This window comes from Jaculus jaculus, chromosome 11 (assembly GCF_020740685.1).
Source record: "Jaculus jaculus isolate mJacJac1 chromosome 11, mJacJac1.mat.Y.cur, whole genome shotgun sequence".
Classification (NCBI taxonomy): Eukaryota; Metazoa; Chordata; class Mammalia; order Rodentia; family Dipodidae; genus Jaculus; species Jaculus jaculus.
In genome coordinates, this window is record NC_059112.1 from 66,798,144 (window position 1) to 66,824,437 (window position 26,294).

At 36.0% G+C, this 26,294-nt stretch overlaps 1 protein-coding gene across 1 annotated transcript in view; it reads left to right on the forward strand.

The window, feature by feature from the left end:
* Rsrc1 (arginine and serine rich coiled-coil 1) overlaps window positions 1-26,294 on the forward strand; it is a 454,827-nt gene that overhangs the window by 198,025 nt on the left and 230,508 nt on the right. The window contains exon 5 of the mRNA XM_012947428.2: window positions 17,126-17,162. Within this exon, the coding sequence (XP_012802882.1) occupies window positions 17,126-17,162 (37 nt within the window). The remainder of the gene's footprint in view (window positions 1-17,125; window positions 17,163-26,294) is intronic.

Sequence of the window (26,294 nt, forward strand, 5' to 3'; positions counted from 1 at the left end):
TGACATAATTTGGCCTTTTGTTTGTTCTATTACCATCTAAAATGCATATGGTGATTTTAATATATTCTTAATTTATAACTTAACCTGGGACCATTTTTTTTTACTATTCCAGATAGATTTTTTAATTTTTTGTTTATTTTTGTTTATTTATTTGAGAGTAACAGAGAAAGAGGCAGAGAGAGAGAGAGAATGGGCGCGGTAGGGCCTACAGCCACTGCAAATGAACTCCAGATGCGTTCGTTCCCCCTCCCTCCCGTGCATAACGTGTGTCCTGGGGAAATCGAGCCTTGAACTGAAGTCCTTAGACTTCACAGGCAAGCACTTAACTTCTAAGCCATCTCTCCAGCCCCCAGATAGTTTTTATGAGTTAAAACATTTAAAGTTTGAGCATTTTATTTACAATTAAATGTGCAAAGTAGCAAATATAACCTCCATCTCCTTTCTATACATATGTATTTTCCTAATTCTAGAGGGTGAGAAGGAGTTGTGGTGTTTGAAGGGATGGTGGGGGATAGAGTATACCTATTCCTCAATATGTGCTGAGGACTGGTTCCAGGACATCAAGCTGTAGATGCCCAAGTCTCAAATATAAAATAACTTATTATTTGCATGAAACCTATATGTATCTTCCCATATACTTGAAATCAGGTCCAAATTACTTAACAATATCCAATATAATTTAAGTGGTATATAAGTAATTTTTATACTGTATTGTCTATGGAATAATTAGAAAAAATAATTATATGTTCAGTATAGACTCATTTTTTTTCCAAATATTTTTAAGGGCATTTAGGTTGCATCTCTTGGTTATTGTGAATGGTGCTATATTTAATGTGATAGTGCAGAGGTTGCTTCAACATATTGATTTCATTCATTTAGATAGATACCCTTTAGTGGGAGTGTTGGGTCATGTGGTTAGTTCTGTTTTGTAATTTTTAGAAGAACCTCTATATTATTTTCCATGATGGCTATACTAATTTACATTCCTAACAATGTATAAGTGTACCCATTTATTTTTATCCCAACAGAACTTGTTACCTTTAGTCTTATTGATAACATCCATTCTTAGTTTCTGTATTTGTATTATTTTGTGTTCAAAGTTAAAATGATCTGAAATGGTCTAAGTAGCTTATAATAACATACAAAAGTATTGAAAGAAGAGGATGAAAGTGGAAAAAATGAATCAAGAATTTCTTGACCCAAACTAGATCTTATATTCCTATTACTTTAGTTCATAGGTCTCTGTGCTTTTTTATATTTTATTTAAATATTTTGTAATTAATACTAGTAAGTATCAATTAGGTACTAGTCACACATTTGTGTACTGATTTCATGTCTGGGTGTAAGCTCTCTGGGACATAAACCACTTTTTAATGAAATTGTATCTGTGACTCAGAACACAGAATATAGCTTTGAAGTTAAGCTTCCTGATAAACTTGTTGAATTAATAATTTCATGAGGATGTTGCATCATGATGGTTACAGTGGAAAGGCATGGAAAAGTCTTCAGAATGAAAATGATGTGATTCATTTTTAGGAGATCAGACTTCTGGTTTTTGGTAGAATTGAAGGAAAATATAAGGGAATTAAGAAAGACTATATGCAGTGTCAAGGTAATTGTATTAGGGCCCTGCAAATTAACATGATGGAGATAGATAGTTTTATGGCTATTTAAAAGGCAGTGCTGTAGGACTTGGTGACAGAATGTCTAAAAGGTTAAAAGAAAAGAAAAGAAATAAAGTTGTTGATTTCCACATTTTTACTTTAAACATCAGGATGACTGATGGGGTCCTCTTTTGAATTAGGAAATACCAAAAGGATCAGTTTTGAAGGAGAAACTCTTTAAGAATCCAGTTTTGGCCCTTTTGACTTTCAGGTTTTTAAAATATTTTATTTAGAAAGAGAGTGAGTGAGAATGGCACATCAGGGCCTTCACCTGCTGCAACTGAACTCCAGATGCATACACCGCCTTGTGCATCTTTCTTATGTGGGTCTTGGGGAATTGAACCTGGGTCCTTTGGTTTTGCAGACAGGTGCCTTAACTGATGAGCCATTTCTCTAGCCCAGTATTTTTTTTTAAGACATCCAAATAGAGTTGTCAAATAGACAAATGAGTAAATGTATGTTGATTTTATGACTGATAGACTTTTTTCCGCATACATGAGTTACTTCATGAAAGTATCCCATAGATTAATCCAGCATAATAGTGGGACAAATAACCAGACTTGCTAAGCTGTAGCCTCTGGTGATTGAACACAGAATATAAATATAAACAGGAGACTGAGGCATCATTTATTTCATTTTTGATCTTTAAAAATATAGAAAACCCTAAAAAGAGGGCTGGAGAGATGGCTCAGTTGTTAAAGGTGCTTGCCTATGAAGCCTATGACCTAGATTTGATTTCCTAGTACTCATCAAGCCAGATACACAAAGTGGCACATGCATCTGGAATTCATTTGCAGCAGCAAAAGATGGCATGACCCCATAAGATAAGTAAAGAATATTTTAAAAACTTAACGAAAATAAAACCATAATGTTGTAATGTCAGAGAGGACAAAAACGTCGAGGCATGAAAGAGGAACCACTGATGGAATTGATGCTGAGGAGAGAAAGTACTGGACATCATTATGATGCTAAGAAGAGGTTGACAACGAAGTGTTTAAATTTGCTAATGTGGAGACATTCTGATAACTTTTGTAAGAGGAACTTTGGCAGAGGAAGAAGATAGGAATGTTTAGATAGTATGCATTCTATTGACTCTTTTCTATAAGTTTGACCAGAGAAAACTAGAAGTGAATAGGATGGTAGCTGAGGACTGCACTCAGGCCAACATTTCATGGTCTTTTCTTAAGAATGGCCAGTTTTGGACAGTTGTAATTTAACATTCAGTATATGATTTTTTTTGTGTATTTTGGAGTAGTCTGAAAGCAATCAACAGAAGCCATATTTAAAATGGTCATCTTTTTTCTGAACTAATATTATATTGTACTGCACCCTCTGATGCTGGGAAATGGCTTCACGCTCAGCTTGGCACACCATCACCAAGGAAAAGCAGTGTTGTATGTCATTAAGCCATGGTTATCAGCAGGTTAGTGTATTAAATACACTTGACTCACAATTTGATACTTTCAACTTATGATGGTCTTATTTGGATTACTTCCAGCTGTAAGTGGAAGAGCATCTGAAGGTTTGTTTGGAAACCTAAGTGGAAATTTGTCCTTCGTGTACCAGGCTTGGTATACAACCAGTACTTTCCTTTTTTTTTTTTTTTTTTTTGTTGTTGTTGTTGAGGAGCTGCAGCCTGTTTCTGCCCCAGTTCTAGCCCCTATTCAGCAGCATTCTTAGCCTCCTCTTATCTTATTCTTATCCTCCTTTTAGGTCCAGATATTTTTTTTCCCCTTTGAGTTTATCTCTTTCCATTCTTCACCTTCCCCTACACATACACCAAAAGAGGCAGTAATGTCCTAAATCCTCCCTTCTCTACCTCTGCTCTCATCCTTCTGGCCCAAGTTATTCTATGAGGATGATGGAGCAGGACAGACCAGGTTCTTCCTTTGCATCTTGTTGACACCACTGTAACTATATGAGTGTGTGATCTCACTTCCCATTTGATGCTTATTGGCTCCTGCATGCTGGATTACATGAGTGTGCCACCATAGCAGTGCCAGTGTCAGGTTGGTTGGGGGGAAAGAAACAGATGGCTGAAGGACTGAGGTCCTTGAGGAAGTCAGAGGTCTTGATCTACATCCCAGGGGCTGACCTTTGTCAGAAGGAACATCTCCTGCATTACCCTTGAAAGAATTTCCTAGTCTCTGCTCCCATGGCTCCTACTGCACCCTATTCTCAAAGTCCCTTCATTCCCATGCACTTAGAATTCTAATATAGAAATTTAAAATTTTTGTTGTGCTGTTTGGTTTATCCACTTTGCCCAAGGAAAAACTAAATCATGTTAGGGCAGCAATTATGTCACATTTATCTTAGTCAATCCTAGTCTCTGACATAATATATGTTTCATACTAGAAATGTAACATATGATTTAATGGTAAAGTAATGAAGAAGTCAATTTTGGTTTGTCATTATAGGAGAACAGAAAATTCCCCTGGAAAATATAAAAGGTTGCTGTACCGTTGGCCATTCAGAAGAATCAGATATAGGAAAGCATCCTTCCCTCCCTCTGCTTGCCTAAAAGTAGGACCTAGATTTACAAAGACCAAGGCTACCCTGCCTTCATTTCTCCTCTTCTAACGGGAAGAACATAGGTTCATCACTTACAACAGCTTTGGAATGCTGTGGGCCTGGGGATAGTACTCAGGAATCTACATTAACAGACTTTATTGACTACCTGTTTATTTGCCTTCTCATCAACTCACCATACCTAGAACCTCAGAGTCATCCTTTGTCTTGTCACTCACTTCTCTAAGAACTTACTGTTATTTTTGAGATGATTGATAAGCTGGAGTTCAAAGTCATGTCTTTGAGAACTACTCATTCTGATTATATCCCATGTATATGAACTATATATGCTAGTAAACTTATGCTTTTCTTTTGTTAGTATGTCTTTGCTGCAAAGGCCCATTTCAAGTCATAACACATGTAGGCTAAAGAAAAATTATTTTTCTTCCCCTACAACAGAAAACATTCTTAAACTACTAATATTGTCAAACACTTAATAAAGCTGTTAGTAGAGACTTCATTCCTCATGGGGCACAGAGCCTGCATGATACAACCCGCCTATTTGTAATCATTCTTTTTGCTGAATGAACTAAGAGTGAGTGACTTCTGTTTCTGATTCATTGAGCAATAGATTATGCTGGTGATGCATAAGTAAAATTGTCCTAGCTAACTTTTGTATCTCATGTTGTAATGATGTTTATCTTTAATATGTATTTTGGGCAATGTTAGTCTGATTAATATTCCTGCCAAGAGGACCTAGACTTATCCAAAAGCTGAATGTGGGTCATTGCATGATGCGTACATGTATGGAAAATACAGTGAATCTCATTAATATATGCAGTTAATATGTGTGTATAACTAGAACAAAAATAGTTTATGTGGTAGTCTTACCTACACAAGAATAGACACATAGAAAGCATATAAGATAATTTTTGAATGCTAGCCTGTGAGGATTTTTCATTAAAACAGTTCAGTTGGCTTTGGGATCCACAGACTTCATATATTCTGTCTGTTCAAGTCTCTTGTATGTTTCTTATATGTGTCATATGGCATACATAGCATTGCAGCTTGTATTCTGTGCAGATGACATGCTGGAGTGATATCCTTTTGCTGGTGAAGAAGGCCAGCTATGTCCTCAGCACCATATCTCTCTTAGCACTGTTTTTTGTTTTCTTGCCTTTCTTCCTTCTTACATTATTGAAGAGACCATTAGGGAAATCTGCATTGTGATGGCAATGCTGATAAATAGTAATACTTAGTGGAAAGTACTAAAAAAAAAAAAAAAAATCTAAACACTATTAAATTCTCAGCCAGGAATACTTTTGAGGATCCCAGCATTTAACCATTAACTGTCAAGAAGTGACTTCAAGTTTATAAGAAATTATCATGTACAAAGTAGGAATTTACTTAGTTCTTGTACAATAGATAGGAGCAGTTGATATAAAGAGGAAGGAAAACTGTATTAGGTAGCAATATTTTTGACCAATTATTGAAACGGAAATGAACTGGTATGAGAAGATGTACATTTTGAGTGTGAGTAGAAAATCATGGTAGAAAGTTAGAACAAAGGCAATGACTTGAACTTGGAATACTGTAGCATTGATATTAATGAGATGAATGTTGGAGGAATTTTGGTGAAACTGTTGGAGCCAAATCTAGTATAAATAAATAAGGCAGTATACCTGTACACAAATAGTTCATGAGAAAGTTAATAGTGATAAAGAAATCATGGAAAATGTGGGTTCAGTATAAACTCAGCCTAATTTTACTCAACACACACTACTTTTCTATTCTGAATGGAGTATGTGTCTGCTGTTTGAACAAGCTGCTGTCTTCTGAGCTTGAGATCATTATCATGTGTTACTCCTGGAATTATTATGAGGATTTTAAAAAATATTTTAACTGGACTAACAGTACTATTTTTTCATAACAGACATTTTAGAAAACAATGAAAGCAAAGGCTTAGGATGAACATAGAAGATACTCAAGTCCTTTTGTTAAATACTATTTACATTTTAATGCCTTTTAGATCCACCCATGACCATAGTATACATTTCCATGCATCAATCTCTTTTACAACTGAAGATATCTTACCATCTTGTAATATGCCTTTAAAAAAATTAGTACACCATGATAATTACTTCCTGTAAATATAAATTACATCATCATTGTAATGGTTGTATACATTTTAATACTTGTGTATTGATCATATTTTACTTGAGAGGGTGCCAGCACTGGCAATTTAGTTTATTTCCGGTTGTGTTTTGTTGCATGTGAGTGTATGTGTGGTGTGTCTCTGTATGTTTGTAAGTGCATGGGTGTACTTGTGTGTGTATGTGATTGGGCATGTAGAGGCCAAAGGTTGATGTCTTTCTCAACTTAGACAGGAGCTCTCATTTGAACCTAGAGCTCATCAAATTGTCAAATCTAGCTAGCCCCAGAGCCCTGGGATTATAGGCAGGTCACCACACCCACTGGGCATTTATGTGGGTGCTGGGAAGCCACACACAGGTTCTTGCTTGCACAGCAAGCACTTCTATAATGTGAGCGATCTCCCCAGTCCTGTTTTTTAATTTTTTTAATTAATACAACAGAGTGATTAATATCTTACACTTCTTATCTCTGAAATAAACCTAGAGAAGTAGAAACTAGTCAAAAGTTTTATGTGCATAATTGATACTTTTGATATATTTTCCCAATTGCCTTCTAGAAAATTTGTATTATTTTGTACAGCATATAAGGGATCTGAATCCTTGCATATTTGCTAACAGTAGGAACATTGTTTCTTAAACCTTTGCTTGTTTGCTAGGTACAAAGTTAATAGTTTTATTTTGTAGATATTTTCTGGGCACTATAATATTTCTTCATGCATATGTTAGTAATTTCTTAAGATTTTTCCTTTTTATGAAACTTGGAAAATTTAATGAAATTTTAAATTATAATTGACGAGGGTCAGCCCCTGAAGCATGTAAGTTCATTAGTTATTTGTACTTAAACCCTTATCTCTTTGCAGCCTCTTTCTCCATCTTGATTCCAATTACACAGCAAAAGAATAAGCAGTTTTGTTTCATTATTGAAGTCATTGGTTTTCATAATCAACAGTATAAATTTTCCTTTGATTAAAACACAGCTATGAAGTCAGGCTAGCTGGATTCCAGTCTTCTCATGTTCAGTAGAGGAATATGCTATGCAATCTCTGTAACTCTAAATTTCATGCATCTCATCTATAAAATAAAAATAATAACTGCATCTTTGGCTGATGAATTAAGGATTCCATGACCTAATTCATGTAAAGTGCTTGTTACAGCACTTGGCAAATACTGTTTTGCTTTTCCTCATAAGCAGACTTATGTGTTAGGAAGTAAGTGCAAAGAGGTCTTAAAATAAATTACCATTAATATGATTTGAATGAGAATCTTTAATTCTAGGCTGGAAAGTTCAGTTTGATTCACTAAGCAAATAAGACATGCCAGTTATTTGTTGGTACTATTAGGTGTGTACCTGCTTAAACTCATACTTCAGTTTTGTCTCTACTAAAGTTTATCATTATGTTTAATAGGATAACATTAGAACTAAGAGAAAAGCAATGAAATACTTTAAAAATTGAAGACTTAGATAATAAATGTCTAAATTATTTAAAGTTTTGAAATATATAAGTATTATATTTTCTGTCAGCTGAAGGCATTAATACAGTTTTTTTTTTTCATTTATTTGAAAGAGAAAGAAAGAGAGGGAGGGTAAATGTGGGTGTAATCCAGGGTCTCACTACCTTGTGCATCTGGCTTTACATGGGAACTAGAGTATCAAACCTGCGACCTGAGGTTTTGCAAGATATCTCCCCAGGCCCATTAATACAGTTTTTAAGGATTCCCGATTCTATTGGCAGATACTACTTTTATGAAGTTCTTAGAACATAATTCTATGTATTATACTGACCCTTTTTTTCAGGGGAGGGGCTTCAAGGTAGGGTCTTACTCTAGTTCAGGCTGACCTGGAATTCACTATGTAGTCTCAGGGTGGCCTTGAACTCACAGCAATCTTCCTATGTTCTGGGATTAAAGGCGTGCACCACCACACCTGGCTGATATGCTTTTGAAAGTACAGATTGTATTTAAATCATTTATAATAATTTATATAATATTTATATAAATATAATAAACATATGGAAAAAATAAACATAAATTCAAATTATTTATGTTTAAGTAGTAGAGATGTTGATTTATTTTCTCCTTTAACAGTTACTTGTGCTGAGGAGATTACTCTGTTGGTAAAGTGGTTGCCATGAAAGCATGAGCAGCTTAATTTGGATCCCCAGTAATCATGAAATGTTAGGTTGTTGGTATGTGCCTATAATACCAGCACTGTGGAAGATCCCTGAACCTTAGTCCATGAGATGTAGGGTCATTGAGATACCCTGTTTCAAAGACTTGGAGAGCAACTAAGGAGAACTCCTGACACCAACCTCTGGCTTCCACAGGCATGGCTGCATACATTCATGCACTCCTCTACCCACGTGCCTATTCCACATACACAAAATTACTTAACATTAATCCTTCAAGTAAAATAAAAGTCCATGAAATTCATAAATCATTTGTGAATCTTATAATCTTATAATCATTTTTAGGTCCCAGCTTTATTTCTAGTAAGATTGGAATTAACGTAAATATCCAACAATAAGGGATGTTACCTTACTGTATGTATATCTATGATCAGAATAGTATATAAGCATCAAAATGCTATATGTAGGTATATTTTTGACACTTGAGATTTTTGCAGTTATAATTAAGCAACAGAAAAATAAGCCACTACATAAGTCGGTCATAATCTCATTTATATAAGACAAATCATTGTGTTTGTGTGCTGCAACAGAATAGCTGCCTACGACATATTGAAGCTATTATCATTGAACAGTAAGATCTCAGGTGAATTTTGCTCTTCATTAGAACCATATGTGATTTTGAGTTTGTCTACAATAAGCATTTTTTTTGTTTGAAAGACCACTACTAACCCTTGTAGTGCCTTTGTGCATTTCAGGACATGGTGCTGCTCCTTGTATATGATGCTGCATTGTACCAGGACACTCAACTGGTCAGGAAACAGCTTTTATCTTCCATGTTTTCTTCTCTCTAGCCCCCCATCCCCTGCACCAATGGATAACACATATTCTTACATCATGGATCCAAAAACTTACATTAAAAGCCATTTTGAATGAAACAGTTAAAATTATATATTTTTTTGAATGCATCTTCTCTGGTTAGGCCACTCTTCATATTTGGCCTCCATTTCATCATGCTGGACATGTAGGCTCATACTCCTTTCTGCTCTATTTGTTCAGTCTACTCAAATATAATCAGTCCTTCTGAATCCTGCTATAATTACCCTTGTCTTTGAAATCTTTCCCAACCCTTCTAACACATATGGCAATTACTCCTTATTTGAACTTATAAAATAGGTCAGTAACATAGTTTGGGAGGGGGGGGGCAATAGTAAATGATCTGCATTTCACCTGCTAATACCAGATGACTGGCCATGGTTCCCAGAACAATGTATTGAGAAAGATTGAATTATATCTAGGAAGGAGGGTTGTCATTGACAAGAAATGTTACTCTTGTATGTGGGAAACAGAAGAACAGGTCATACATAGCCATATATTTTCCTGCTTCAGTCAGCTATTAACTACTTTATATATTGCCCTTGGTTTGATAGTACAACTTTAAGTACTCAGGGGAGACATACCACACCTTAGCACTCCTGACTCCTTTCTTATGGTGCTTGTGTATGTTATTATTATGGGTGATCCAGAAGTTACACTTTTTTGATACTATTTTTACCTCAGCATTTAATAGATTTCAGATCTTAAATCTCTTGTGTTGGAAGAACTTCTTTATTGCTTCTTTTAGATCAAATCTACTTCTGATAAATTCTCATAGTGTTTACTTGAGACTGTTATCTAGATGATGACTTCAGAAATATTGAAGACTATTTCTTTGGCCCCATCTGTAAACTCCACACCTGCTTACCTGTTGTAACTTTACTGATTCGTGCTCACTAAAGTGTTCAGCTTCCTTATGGAATGTGCTCATCATGTTTCATAAGCCTACTAGCCTTTCATATGTTTAATTAAACTTGTCGTGACACGGTGGATGCTCACCTAATATTTGTCTGTAAAGGGATAGTAGTTCATTTAAAAAAATTTGCTTGTTTTTGTTTTTTGAGATAGGGTCTCACTGTAGCCCAGGCTGACCTGAAATTCACTATGCAGTCTCAGGGTGGCCTCGAATTCACGGTGATTATCCTACCTCTGCCTCCTGAGTGCTGGGATTAAAGGCGTGCACCACCATGCCCAGCTTTCATTTAAAACTTTATAACCATAACATGCTTCTCTATGTGAATGATTTATATCATGGAGTACAACTTAGTGTAAGTCATGATAATGGTCAGGTCAAAAGATCCATATAAAATGCAAACACCTGAAAGCTATCTGAATTGTCATAACATGATTATACATTTAGAGTTACTAACTTGCCAAATATTCTCATATGAAGAGAAAAATGTTGGAGAATTCTAAGGAAACTTAGTAAGAAGAAACTGAAAATTCCAGAAAGTTTTTTTAGCTCTTAGTTCTAATATTCTTTATTATTTTTATTGGATTAATATGCAAAAATAGACAGTTGAGAAATTTATTTTATCTTTTCCAGAACATTTTCATCTTTACCTTCCTCCAGAGATTAGGATTTAAGAGCATGCTTATATCCACATGTGCATAGCATTCTAATTGAAGTCTAGACATTGTACCAAGCATTCCATATATTTCATGTTTAAAATAAAATAAACTTTATTTGTGGGCACGTGAAGTAGATTTCAAGATGATTAAAACAACTAAAACTTCTGTGAAGATAATTCTTATTCTGAAGATACTTTTTACTGTGAGATCCATTGCTTAGTTTCACACACACACACATACACATATTTTGTTTTGTGATGTAGGGTCTCACTCTAGCTCAGGCTGACCTGGAATTCACTATGTAGTGTCAGGGTGGCCTCAAACTCATGGCGATCCTTCTACCTCTTCCTCCTGAGTGCTGGGATTAAAGGCGTGCACTGCCACGCCTGGCTTGTCACTAGTGTTTATTCAGTGATGTCTACTTTGTCCTTATATGCTCATTATCTTTTAATCTATAATTGAAATTTAAGGTATGAGACTGAGTAGAGATATATACCTTAATGAAATCATACTTTTACTAAATCATAGAGATGAAGTTTGAACCCAGGTTTGTCTTAGATTTGAATATCATCAATCTTTTCATTGATAACTTGATACAAAACAGAATTTGGTATAAATATAACAATTATTGTTTAATATAAATATAGATATTTCCTAATTTGTATACTTCAAAATTTTTATAATTCTTGACTATCATCATGTAAAGAAACAACTCATGTAGGTGTTGCTTTATGAAAGAGAAAATACAAAATTAACTCTGATCTTTTAGCTCTTCTACCCATAGAAAACTATAGCTATTAATCTTTTAAAACTGAATCATATATTTAGTTCATGACAAAAAACCCAATGTTAATTCTTTGAAATTTTGTATTATTAAATAATTAATACTATTCTGCTTTTCACAAGTACTGTTGGCATGCATTTTTATGGAGGATAAAACATACATTATCAATTATAAGCATGCTAAACATTTTTAAGGAGTTGGCCAATAAAATCATGTTAATGTTACTTTAATTAGTTTCATATGTTACAACTATTTTGTAATGAAACAATGGAATTTTGGTTTGCTCTATGAAGTGGATTTGGTTTATACTCATTTTGTTCTGCTTATACTCATCAAAAGGTCACTTTCCTTTCACTTATTAAATGTATTTTAAAATGTTACTTTCATAAGTAGATCAATAATAATTTTGGATTGGTGTAATAGAGGATGCTTAGAAAAATATCTACTTTTGCTGTGAGAAACAAGTAATTAAATTATTTTCTAAGATATATTTGCTAAGGATGTGTACAGAATATTGAGAATCAGGTAGAATGTCTGCAGAAGAAAGAGTTGAAAATAAAACCTTATTAAGTGTAGTTTCCTAACCTGATTCCTTTAGACCATTTAGATCCCTAAATGGTCACTTTAGTATATGACATTGTACTCATACTAATAAAAGAGAAATTGATCCTTTCCTAGTAAGACTGGATCTTGAACCAATAACAGAACCCCTGGGCTTTTGAGAAATTTCCCAAGAGGGGACAAGCTTTATAGGAGAAATAGTTATTGGACCTAGAACATGTTGTGTTTGGCAAAATATTGAAATTTCTTTGCTAGAGAAGGAAAATAGTGTCTTTGTTTAGTTTCTTTGTCTTGCCTGCATAATTGGTACCTGGGCTCTTTTCCTTATATGAAGGCATCAGGAACCCTGTGGTTTGTTAGGAAAGCTCAGCCTTCCAGGCTGTGTCACCATGACTGTCTCTTACATGTTGAAGCCTTGCTTTTCCTGCTTTGAGCCTGTGTTGCCAGCATTGCTACCTGTGCTGCCTCAACTACAAATTGGATGAACAACCCGTGACACTTTTTCAATATTATTACATTAAACCAAGTGGATTTTGATTGATAACCTAATATTCAACTAATGCAGAACATCAATCATGGCAAGTATATTAATTATTTAATATTGCGGTCTAATTCAGAAATCGATGTGCGGCATGAGAGGAAGGGAAACTCATGGTTCCCAGAAGATTTAAGACAGGGAATGATTAAAAAAAGACCTGCTGTACTCCTGTGTGTTAGTTCGATACAAATCTTTATTCATTTGCCAATAATCTCTTCCCATTTTCCACTTCAGGACCATTTTATCAGTTTTGAGACCTATAATTGAATTAAGTCTGCTTTCAGCACAGGGCAAAGGGAGTTGCACAAATATTGATGAAGTCATGACAGGGACAACCCAAGAGACAGACCACTAAAGAGGACAGGCTTCATACCATTTGTTGCAAGATCCCTTTATCAGTGTCTTGGAGCCTACATTTCTATTTTTCAAATATCTTGAGACATTTGGCATCATTTTTAAGATTTTTGTACTTAAATGTCACTCATAATTATTTCTGTTACTCCTTCCAGTTTACAGTGGGCTTCATAAACATCATCTTGCATCCTCTTTCCCAGTGCTTAATATCCTCATATGATTTGCTGTGAATTTTCCTTAATTATCCTCAATAATCTTGACCACTGTGTGATGTGGAATCCTCCAGGTTAATTTAAGAAATAGAGAGAAAAGCCACTAGTGTTCTAGGGTAGCTTCAAACTCTTTTCCCACTGTTCCCCAACTCCCTCAAAAATAGTACTTCATTGTGTTTGCACTTGTGCACAGCACCCCCTGTACCAATCTCCTAATAGTCATATCTGGATGCTGATAAGTTTGGAGTGGGTAGGACCAGTAGAGACGTTAGTTGATGTCTACTTACCTTTCACCCAACCTTGTCTCAAAATAGGCAGATATCTGACCTGTATAATTGATTACATACTCTGATTCAGACTAGATTATGAAAATTAAAAAGAGGCTGTGAAGCTGGCTCAGTGGTTAAAGGAACTTTCTGGCAAAGCCTGTAGGCCCAGGTTCAAGTCTCCAGTACCCACGTAAAGCCAGACACACAAAGTGGCATATGTCTGGATTTTGTGCGTGGAGGGACGAGGCCCTGGGAATTCCATGTTCTCTTTCTCATGAATAAATTAAAAAAATCTTTAAAATTAAAATGATGCAGTGGATTTTTCAAGCAGTTTTTACTTTAGTTGTGTCCGTATGATGGGACATGCTCAGAGGACCATTGTGGGGAAAGATCGGCTTTGTGCAGAAAGGAGAAGATCTCTTCAGGTCAACAGCCTGTCCTTACGGATATTTTTTCATTTTCCTGTTTGTTTTCTTTTATTTATTTATTTATTTATTTATTTATTTATTTATTTATTTATTTATTTATTAGAGAGCGACAGACACAGAGAGAAAGACAGATAGAGGGAGAGAGAGAGAATGGGCGCGCCAGGGCTTCCAGCCTCTGCAAACGAACTCCAGACGCGTGCGCCCCCTTGTGCATCTGGCTAACGTGGGACCTGGGGAACCGAGCCTTGAACCGGGGTCCTTAGGCTTCACAGGCAAGCGCCTAACCGCTAAGCCATCTCTCCAGCCCTCCTGTTTGTTTTCTAATGAGGCAAGTCAGAGGAGATTGACAGAAAAGAAGCATTTTAGGGAGAGGAAGCAAGTGGTTCAAGGGTGAATGAAATCAGATTAATAGTCTGCCCTGGCTACTGCTGTCACTTTCCATGTAATGTAGCTTTGACAAGATAACAGAAGAAAAAGGGAAAATGGAGGCAATAGATTATGGGCTTGAAGTAAAGGATTGTTAAGAGTAAGCTTATATTTTAGAAACAGTTTTGTTTATTATGGAGACTGTCTTGACATGGAGCAAGGCAGGAGCTACTGAGGCTGATGTAATAGTTTGATGAGAAAAGAAGATGGCCCAAGTAAAGTCAGAGCTGAGCACAAAGACAGAAGTGTTAGGTTGGATTGATCATTAATGGATGTTGGACTCTGCTTTATTACATTGATTACATGGTGAAGGAAAGGGAGCATCAAGAATAATCCCCATTTTTCTCCAGTGTACCCCTCAAAACACATGCTAAGAATAGATTTTACTTTCAAGTGTCATGTGGAAACAGCAAGACAGTGTCTTGCTTTTCTTTTTGTTTCAGTGAACAGTTTCTCATTCTTCTAAAATCCAAATAGTTCAGAAAGGTGAGAGATTTTCCCTAAAATTGTGACAGATTTAATAGACAGTGAATGCTATGCAGAAATGAGGCTATGTATGGTCTTTGTTTGTCCCATTTGTGTCATGTTTCTTTCAGAACCATTCATATGTGCAACAAAGAGAGGCTGCTTGCTTCAGACCACCATGACAGTATTACAAATCTTAAAATCCAAAATACCCAGTGAACTGCATATAGTCCTGAAGGCTCTCATGAGTTATGGAATTGTACATTCAATGTTAATAGTTTTGTGTTTGCATACTACAGCATTATTTTCTAATAATGATCATGTGACAAGATAGCCATGAAGAAAGTAAAGTATATACTATGTAGTACAAACTCCAAGCTAGATTGCCAAGTGAAACTATAAAACTGTGGGTATAATATGCTTCTGCTTGGGATTTACAGAACATAGAAGGGTAACAACAGATACACCAAGACATGCATGTGCATACACACATGCATGTGTGTATGATGTCTTCAGAAGAATAAACAAAAAATCCGTATTTGTGATTGAGCACAGGGAGTTGGAACATAGAAGGATGACAGAAGATACACCAAGACATAACAAGATACATGCGCGCATGCACACACACGCACACACACACTCAGAAGGATACACAAAGAGCCCTTATCTGTGATTAAGCACTGGGAATTGGCATGGGAGAAGACAGTTTATTGTGTGTGTTTTCAGTTATGCATATATACACATATATATAATATTCAAATGTTTTACTATATAGTTGATTTTGCTTTAAACTCAAAGTTACATGAATAAACAAAGGCCATCCTTGTATTTTCTTTGAGTTCCTCCTCAGTTAAGCACATTAATTTTATAATAATAAATTTGCTCCTCACATAAGTAGTACACTTGTGTTAATTTATTCTTGTCATGTTTCATTTAGGAGTATGACATTCGAGAATAGAAAATGATATTAGAAACTGTTTCACTAGCTTCACATTTCTACAGTGGCTATATAGCTTCACTAAGGCTTCAAGAAGTGTGAGAAAATAATGGGAAAAGATGATTGCCAGGCAGTGGAAGTGAGTTATTAATCCTGGTTTGTTAGACTAGGCAGCTAGAGCAAAGGTGGAACCCTTCATTGTAGTTTTTAAACAGCAAAGCCAAAGGGATTAAAGGCAGGGGTATTTAGAACGGTAGTATAGCAAGACAAAGGAATCAGATAACTGTATTTTCATCAAGGGAAGAATAGAAGAGAGAAATAGAGAAAAGAAAATAATGCCTCAGAGAAACAGATACTTGGAGAATGTTAAACATCATGAATGCGATATTCAGTTTCTTCGTGCAGTGTTATGTAGCTATTATATCATGTTGAAATGATAAGACCCTTAGTTATGTGGTAAAAAAGCATTCCTTAATCAGAGTAGGAAATTTCAAGCCATTTTGTCATTAGTAAACTAATACAGATTGAAATCTTAAAAAGATACACTTATTGGACATACTTGATCATGTATCTATTTAAATTATATTTGTCAATTAATGTAGAGTTACATCAACATTTCTTTCATAGTCAAAAGGAAGATTTTAAATACATAAAATATATTTGATAATTCTTTTCTTTGTTGATATTTTTCTCACTATTACAACAGTTACAGGTTTTAATTTCTAGTGAAACTACCTGATAAGATTACTGTCTTTGAATAATTTGTTAGTACTTAAATGTTTAGCTGTGTGCTTACAAGCACATTCTTATTGTGAACATTCTTCATGGAAAAGTACAACCATGGGTATCTGATATAAAATATAACTTTTGGATCGAGGTAGATAGAATTTATATGTAAACATTTTCATAATAGTGTTAGAAGCAATCATAATAAAAACCAAATCTAAATTGCCCACTATTATATGACTGGTAAAATAATAACATACATGACTTTGTCTTTTTCTTTACTGACAGTAAACAATTTTTTTTTTTTTTTTTTTTTTGGCTAGGTGAATACCACTTTTAAAGATAATACTACTTACAAAAGTAATCTATCCTCTTTTGGTGGAAAATTTTTCTCTTAAAAACAGTGTTACTATGAATATTAGAATAAATGGAAAAATTCTAAAGGTTTATAAAACATTTTAAGATAAACATAAATTACAACAGACAAGAGTTTAACAACTATTTAGAACTTTTATTATTCTATTTTTAGGGACTCTGGAAACATCAAAGCTGGATTAGAACATCTGGTAAGTTCTAATTTTCTCTTGAACATTTGCATCATCTTTGATATATGCATTCTAGATGAACGCTTTTGAATGAGCTTCGAATACCTTTTATTGAGAAAGTCAACCATTTCCCAAAGGGTCTGTTTACTGTTACTATGTGAAGGTACTTCCATTTTCATTTATCTTATCATTTCAAGGGAATCTAAACAATTTTAAATTACCTTTTTTGATGTAGAGATGAAATAAAATGAATGACAATCCTTGGATTGATGATCGCTTTAATTATAAGCAAAAATTGTTTGGTGTAGATTTTTTGGCATAGTTTGATCTGACAAAAAACAAGCTTATGTTTTAAGAAAAACACAATCAAATATTGAATGCATAAATATGGCATGTTTTACCAATTTAACAGCTTTGAAAAATGTGAACAGCTTTGTTTTTCCTGTTGTCTCTGCTTTTGTGAATAATGCATTGGTTTAAACTACTTTTAATTTCAGAATATAAAATAATTAAGATGAACATTTTTTGATTTAAGTAAATATTTTTAAAGGAAAATTGGAATTCAGATTGATTTCACCTTAAAATTGTCCTATTAATCAAAATATTGCAAAACCCATGGCATTGTAAGACATGAAATTCACTGAGCTCACTGTATCAAGTGTTCGTTACAACATTAAGTAGTCCATTTAAACAGAGCATTATAAAGTCATGCTCTGGTTTCTGATTAAATTCAAATGTTGAATAATTAATGGTAGAGATTCTTTTATAAATCCAGTCTAAGTACTTTTAAATGAACACTTCATTTGGATATCATACTATAGCTTTGTTAACTATTAATGTGCTTTTGATCTGCTTCCACAAAAGGAAAATAGTAGCAATAAGTATCTTTGGTTTGACTTAAAGACATTTCAGAGTTGAAATAGTTTTCTTTTTAATGGCTACAGGAAATCAAGAAGACCAAGGTTTTCAAAAATATTTCTAAAAGCTATAGATGAATTTTTAAAAATCAGATCATAGGGCCAGAGGGATGGCTTAGTGGTTAAGACGTTTGCCTACAAACCAAAGGACCCAGGTTCAATTCCCCAGGACCCATGTTAGCCAGATGCACAAGGGGGTGCACGCATCTGGAGTTGCCCTGGTGCGCCCATTTTCTGTTTCTTCCTCTCTCTCCCCTCTTTCTCTGTCAAATAAATAAATAAAATAAAATATTTTTAAAATATCAGATAATAATATTTAGATACTTAAGGCCAGATCTCATAGGCCTGGCTGGCCTGGAACTCCTTATGTAACTGAGGATGACCTTGCACTTCTGATTGATCCTCCTGTCTTCACTACCTGAGTGCTAGAGTTGCAAGCTTGTGCCACTATCCTCAGTTTATGTGATACTGGGATTGAACTAATGATTTCATGCATTATAGACAAACATTCTACCAAAATAAGGTACATACCCAGTTCTTCTGACTTAAAAAATTTAAACTATGTATTTGTTAGAATAAGTAAATGAGCCGGGCATGGTGCCACACACCTTTGATCCCGGCATTGGGAGGCAGTGGTAGGAGGATTGCTGTGAGTTCGAGGCCACCCTGAGACTATATAATTAATTCCAGGTCAGCCTGGGACAGAGTGAGACCCTACCTCGAAAAAAAAACAAAACAAAACAAAAACAAAAAGAAGAAAGAAAAGGGAAGAAATAAGTAAATGACATTGCTATTATCATTATTCATAACCATTTCCAAAACCCTACTTATCACATTAAGGAAGGACTTCAGAATAAAAATTTTAATTGAAACATCCCATTCCAATATTAACTTGTAGCTTATTCTAGGAATATATGCTACCACACTACCAATGTAAACTTGTATACTTTTAAGTTATTTATTTAAAAACTTTAGTTTGTTCTTGTTTCTTAATAAATAATAATTTTATTTTTTAGTTTAAATTCTATATGTTCTGACTTACTGGTAGAGAATCATATTAGTGATTACTTCATACACTGTCTTATGCCTCAGTGATATATGTATTGCTGTCTTCTGCTGCCTTGAAAACACTCAGAGCAGTTGGTACTCTAGATGCACTCTGCCCATTTTAAGCCAAGAAGTCCACATGTAGTGATTGTAAACTTTTGAATAAGATTTCGTCTGAATTTACCTACTGAAAGTATTTGAAAACTTTGCTTACACATAGTTACATATTAATGAAAAGAATTATTTATTAATTATTTTTGTCTGTTCATGATTCTGTTTTTTCTGGATCAAGTATACCAAATATTTTTCAAAGATAGGAATTTTGCTTATGAATGAGTCAGATTAATATACAGTTGTATATTATATACATTTATTTACCAGGAGGCAGATGATTTTAATATATTTAGGTACGTTCAAAGGCACTGTGATCTATCATCTGTCTATCTGTTGTCCATCCATCCATCCATCTTATGAATTTGGTAAGAGCCATGAAAGGCACTAGTATTGTTACTACTTAAAAAGGTTTATGTGTGCATAAAAAGATAAACTCAAAATTTGTAGTCTGAGTGTTAATGAAAACTGTTCCCATTATTGGGCTTTTGCTCTGAACTCCACTTAGCTCCCTGGTCCTTTTGATCTACTGCACACACAGTGTAATCACAAAGATGGATTGTTTATTACACAGAAAAATACAGCACTCTCAAGACGAGAGTGGACAGTGGCCACATGGACCATTGTACCAACCTACATTTTTTAAAATTAATTACGGACATAGTTAGTATGAATACATCCTGTTTTGGTATCATCCTTTCCCTCATCCCTGCCCCCATTCTGCTGGGGGCCTACCACAGTGGGGTTATAGGTTTTCCCATGAGGTTGTGTGTTATGTGTTTTGAGAGCAGCAGTTATTGGAGAGGTGTAGTGCCTCTGGGCATGATGTCCAAACTTGTGGCTCTAACAATCTTTCCACCCCCTCTTCTGCAAAATTTCCTTAGCCATGTTGGGTGTTTTTAATTATTATGATTTTTATTTATTTGAAAGAGAGAGAGAGAGAATGAATAGCTGCACCAGTGCCTCCAGCCACCACAAACGAAATGTAGACACATGTGCCACCTTGTGCATCTGGCTTATGTGGGTCCTGGGGAATTGAACCTGGGTCCTTTCGCTTTGCAGGCAAGCGCCTTAACCACTAAGCCATCTCTCTAGCCCCTGGGTGTGTTTTAAGTCTACTTCAGTGCTGGAGAGTTGGCTTAGTGGTTAAGGCGCTTGCCTGCAAAATCTAAGGACCCAGGTTCAGTTCTCCAGGTTCCACATAAACCAGATGTACAAGGTGGCACATGTGTCTCGAGTTTGTCATTGCTGGAGGCCCTGGCATGTCCATTCTCATGCTCTCTCTCTCTCCTCCCTTTTATGTCTCCAAAAAGAAAGTCTTCTTCAGTGATGGGCCCGTAGGAGCCTCTAGATCTCTGATTTGGTAGGTGTTCAGTATCCTCAGTGTCTTTCTCCTTCACCCTGGTGTTGATTGTCAGGCTCACCATGGAAACTGCATTCTTGCTCATCTCCTCAATTCCTCTGTGGCTTCAGCTGGGGCTTGGCAGAAGTGGAAGGGGTAGTTTATCTCCTCAAGTCTTGCAATTGTCTGAAAAAGAAAAGCAGATTATCCACCAGTGAGTGAAGTCAGCACAGGTTGAATGGGATAAGTCTTACTAATTTAGAGAGAATTTGATAGATGTAGTCCCTCTTTTAGCCCAAGATTAGTGGGAGCTTGGTATTGAAGAGCATAATCATTGTCTTCATAGATTCTGACCTGGTTACCAGGTCCAGATATGGGTTCTTTTCTACTCACTGGATCTATTAGCCAATCAGAAAGCTATTGGTTACCCACCAAGGCTGTGTGCCACTATTGCACTTGTGTGTACCTCCTACCAGGGTGTTTGCTTCTGAGTAGCTTAGACTTCTGGTTGCTCAGGAAATTGCTGGCCTCCATCCCTCAGTGGCTCATGCAGCACTTTCCAACACAGGTGGTCTAACTGTAGGGGTCTAGCTTTCTTTGGGATTCCAGCCAGGTCTCTGTTGTATGACAGCAGCACACAGTATCTTTAGCAGTAGGGTCTTACCTTTTACCTGAGGCAGGTAATCAAGTGCCTTGACAGAAGTCTATCTTGTTTTGGGGACCTTGTAGGTCTCCCAGATTAATAGCTCATTGTGGATGTTAAGCTCATTTTTGTACTGGGAGTTACAGGTCAGAGCCCCTGCCCACCCCCCCCCCAAAAAAAATTAAGGTTAGGCTTTATCCTACACTCTCCAGAGCTCTGCTTTTCAGTGTTTCCCCCATGTTCCTGTTGAGGGTCCAACCTTTTAGCCTGTCTTCAAGGATAAAGGTTTCTATGTTATCAGTACATTTTGGATTTAGTTTTGTGTTCTCCCCCCTCTCTTCCCCTCTCCACAAGTCCTTCTCTCCCTGTTCTCTGGGCCTTCAGTTGCCTATCTGGTATGTCAGCAACTCATGCTGATCCAGATTAGGAACCACAGGTAAATGAGACCATGTGATAATTGTCTTTCTGTGGTTGTATGAGATTGCTGAGTGTGAAAGACTGCCCATTTTTGTACAAATCTCATTGTGTCATTTATTTTCTAACTGCTAAGTAGAATTCCATGTACCACAACTTCATTGTCCATTCATCCATTGGTGGGTACCTGGGTTGATTCCAGTTCTTAACTATTATGAATTGGGAAGCTGTAAATATCCATCCTACATTTTCAGCAGATTTTACATATTTCTAAAGTCTGTAGCACAGACAGTTTCTCCTTCTGTCCAGCTGATTGACAAACTCATTTGGATTAATTCATGACAGTAAGCAATGCTATGTCCTTGTTTTTTACCAAAATTCTCTGCTTGATAGTATCTTACATGGTTTAGATACTTACTAGTCATGACCTTCCCATCAGTTCAGAATGTTATATCTCCAGCCAAGGCCTGGCATGTGACCTGATTCCATTCTTTTGACCAATAATCAGATTCCTGCTATTTCAGTTCCAGGTTTTCCAAACTACTGACTGTGAAATACAGGTCTGTCCCAGTGACCTTCAACCCTACTTAGAGCTTCTAGCACATGTAGCTGTTGAACTGGCTATAGAACTAAACACAATTAAAAGTATAGATCATGGTGGCTTGGTTTTAAAGATGTATGCTATAATTTTTTTTTTAAGTTTTTTGAGGTAGGGTCTCACTCTAGCCTAGGCTGACCTGGAATTCACTATGGAGTCTCAGGGTAGCCTCGAACTCATGGCAATCCTCCTACCTCTGCCTCCCAAGTGTTGGGATTAAAGGCGTGCACCACCACACCCGGCTGATATATGCTATAAATTTTTAAAAAAGAGCACACCAACATTTGGAATTAATTTCTGATTTAGTTTTCTTTAGTCTTTAATGCTTCCATAGCATGTATTTGGATTATCAGAAAATGAACATTGTTTTGAGAGGACAAAAGCCCCCCCCCCCAAAAAAAATTCAAGTAGGTTAAGAAAAATCACATGTAGTTTTTCATACATCCTACTAGGAAACATGGTTGAACTGTCTTTGTATCATGAGCCTTTCTTATTATATGGTTATATGTAATTTAGGAAGTACCTTCCATGATATAGGAATGGAAAAAGACTTCCTGAATAAAACCCCAGTGGCTCAAGTTCTTAAACAGTCACTCAACCATTGGGATCATATGAAGCTGAAGAGTTTCTTTACAGACAAGCATATAATAAGCAAAGCCAATAGAATACCCACAGAATGGGAGAAAATATTTGCAGGTTATCCAACTGATAGAGGCCTTATCTCTAGAATTTACAAAGAACTCAAAAGTCTAAACAATAAGAAGACAAATACCCCACTCACAAAATGGGGCACAGAGTTAAACAGGCAATTCACAGAGGAAGAGATACAAATGGCAAACACACACCTAAGAAAATGTTCATCATCCCTAATCATCAGAGAAATGCAAATTAAAACAACTATGAGATTCCACCTTACCCCAATAAGGATGGCCAACATCAAAAGGTCAAATGAAAATAAATGCTGGCGAGGATGTGGAGAAGCAGGGACACTCATTCACTGTTGGTGGGAATGCAGGATGGTACAACCACTTTGGAAAGCAATATGGAGACTTCTGAAAAAGCTGACTGTAGAAATACCAACAGACCCAGTTATACCATTGCTGGGCATGTACCCTAAAACCTTTAATCCTGGGCAGGAGAAAGCAGGTGTAGGGCAGAAAGATTAGAGTAGTTGGACTTCTGGAGCCTTTTCTGCAATGCATTTCCTTCAAGCCTTTGATTAAGCCTATGTTCTCCCTTTCTATTCTACCTGGGTCTCCTCCCTGCCTCCATCCTCATTGTCCTATCCTTTTCTCCTCTTTGTTCTTCCCTTCCCTGCTTCCCACCCCCTTCTTAACATACTTATTTCTCACAGTACCTTCCAGGCTTTCCCTATACTTTCTCTGTCCTGCTATGGTCATGTCAAGTGATTGTTTCATTTTAGGGAAATAAGAGCTAGAGGTGAGGATCTTGTGGTACTCTCTGTATCTGTGATTTCTTACTTTGGGAAGGTTCAGTGCACATTGCGTATTGAGGAGATTATTTTTATAGATGAAAAACAGATCTTTTCTGAGTGTTTGAGACAATGTCTCATTATGTAGCCTAGGCTGACCTTGAGCTCTATCTTTCTGCTTCCTCCTCATTATGGTAATTACAGACATTTACCACCATGTCAGGTACCAGGGCATGGATACATACATACATACACATACATAAATATGTTTATTAACATGAGCTGTACTTAATCACCTGTAATTCCAACCCAAACCACAGAATTCTTCCTTGCTAGCTCTCATTTCATACTTCTAATTCCTTTCTCAAAGGGAGAGCCCCAATTCTTTACACTTTCAACACTCTTTTATTCATTTGCTTAATTATATATATTTATATGTAAAATAGTTTCAGAATTGCAGCATACTCGAAAAACAAAGCTGCTAAAGAAAATTCAGTTCATACGATCCCCTGTTGAATGTGGTTATGCCATTCACTCAAACTATACCTGGACTCACTTGTGGTTTGCATTCAACTTAAGTACATTTGTCCCAGTTCTTGTTGATTTAATTATATATCTGAATATGTATGAAGCTAGCTAGTTTCCAGAAATCCAAATTATGTACCATTGTCATTCACAAAGATGAAGAGGCAGAGAGAAAGAATAGGTGTGTCAGGGCCTCCAGCAGCTGCACACGAACTCCAGATGCATGAGCCATTTTGTGCATCTGGCTTACCTGGGTTCTGGGGAATCGAACCTGGATCCTTTGGCTTTGTAGGCACCTTCACTGCTAAGCTATTTCTCCAGCCCCCAATTTATTTTAAAATAAGTTATGTGTGTGCGTATACATTCCAGTCCCCTCCTTCCCTCTCCCTTCTTCTGTCTTTCCTTCCATTTCCTCCCTTTCTGTCTTCTGTCCTCCTCTCTTCTTTATTTTTTTAGAGCACATCCTTTTTTTTATTAATTAGTTTTGTACTCAGCGAATACAGTCAATTTGATACCATTATTAGGCTCATCCATGACCTACCCCCTCCCCTTAGCCCCTCCTTGTTGAGATATATGGGTCATGCATTCTGGAGTTAGCCCACAGTTATGGGCAGGATAAATGTCTGTGCATATCAATCTCTTTATATTGAAGCCCTCAAATATTAAAGAAGACCAAATGTTGAGGTTGGTATCCATTACATAAAATTCTTACCTAACAGTTCTGTCATCATAGAAATGAACAAACCCAAACCAGGAATGAAATTCTTCTATAATTGCTACATGTGAATATAAATGAGCTAATCATTTAATCATAAGAAAAGAGAATTTTTATAGGGCAAAGTAAAAGATAGGCAAAACTTAATAAAAACACAATTGATTTAAATCTCTCAAATTTATTTTTAAAGAATGCAGAAAACATTTGAAATGAATAAGTGGCTTAGGCTGACTTTTTTTAAAATTTCAAACCCCGTTTCACATCAGCTTAATCCCCATGCAGAATACTCAAACATACCACAGCTTTTGAATTAGAAAGTTCACTTAAGTTACAATAAGGATTTCAGTTTTAAAAAGCTGGGTTTTATTTTAAAGGGATCAAGTACCAACATGTAGGGAGAAAAAAACACTAAGTTTTGTTAAATTTTCTCTCTTACAGTTAAACATATAAACTATAATTCATTTCAAAATAAAGTACCTGCATAACTTTAACAAGAAATATTCAGATCAGAAATAGGAAAAACATTAAGCAAGAAATTTCCTGGGTCAGTAACATCTTAATTTATGATTATCCAAACATTTTATTGTGTATCTTTTCTTGCAAAACCCACGTTGTCTACCTGTTGATCCACATGGTTAGGAAACATTAGGACTGTGCTACAGCTTAATGTTAGAGCACCTGCCTAACATAAGCAAGGTGGTCCTAAGTTTACTCTCCAGTACCTAAGACAACCTGTAAAAATTTCAGCTAGAGGAATAATAACTTGCAGTGCTTTCCAGCCACAAAGCAAGAGAAGGCTGCTGCTCTATTGAAAACTTAAATGAGAAAACACTGACTTACCAGTTAAAAAGATCCTTCTCCCTCTCCCCTGAAGGAATGCTGCCTGAGTCATGTAGGGTTATAAATCCAGGTTAAAGACACTGAGGTATACTCCTCATCATGAATAGATTTAGCTGCACTTGACATGTCAGAGTCCTGTGAACCTGCCTGTGTGCTGGATGTTTCCATAATGTAAATCAAGCAAGTTTGAATCTGTTTGCAAAGTGACTAGTTTTATTTTTTAAAAATATCCAATGTTGCCAAGAAAAGATCCCCTCCAAGATGTTTTCTAAATGAGACCTGCAGAATGACAGCAGTGTCCTGCCCTATCCTACTTGTACCTTAGGGATAAGAAGTACTATTATGCTGCTGTACACAGGTGCTATATGTATGACAATAGTAAGAGTTCCTGACACAGTATCAAAGAGGTAAAATAAGCACAATTTCCCAGAGAAAAACTAGTTATACACTTTAAGAAACACAGTACAAAAAATTTGTGAAAGTCAAAGAATATCTGCCACTAGGTTTTTCAAGTTGAAGTGACCAAGGACCACAGCAAATGAAAACATTTCTGAACATAATATAAATGT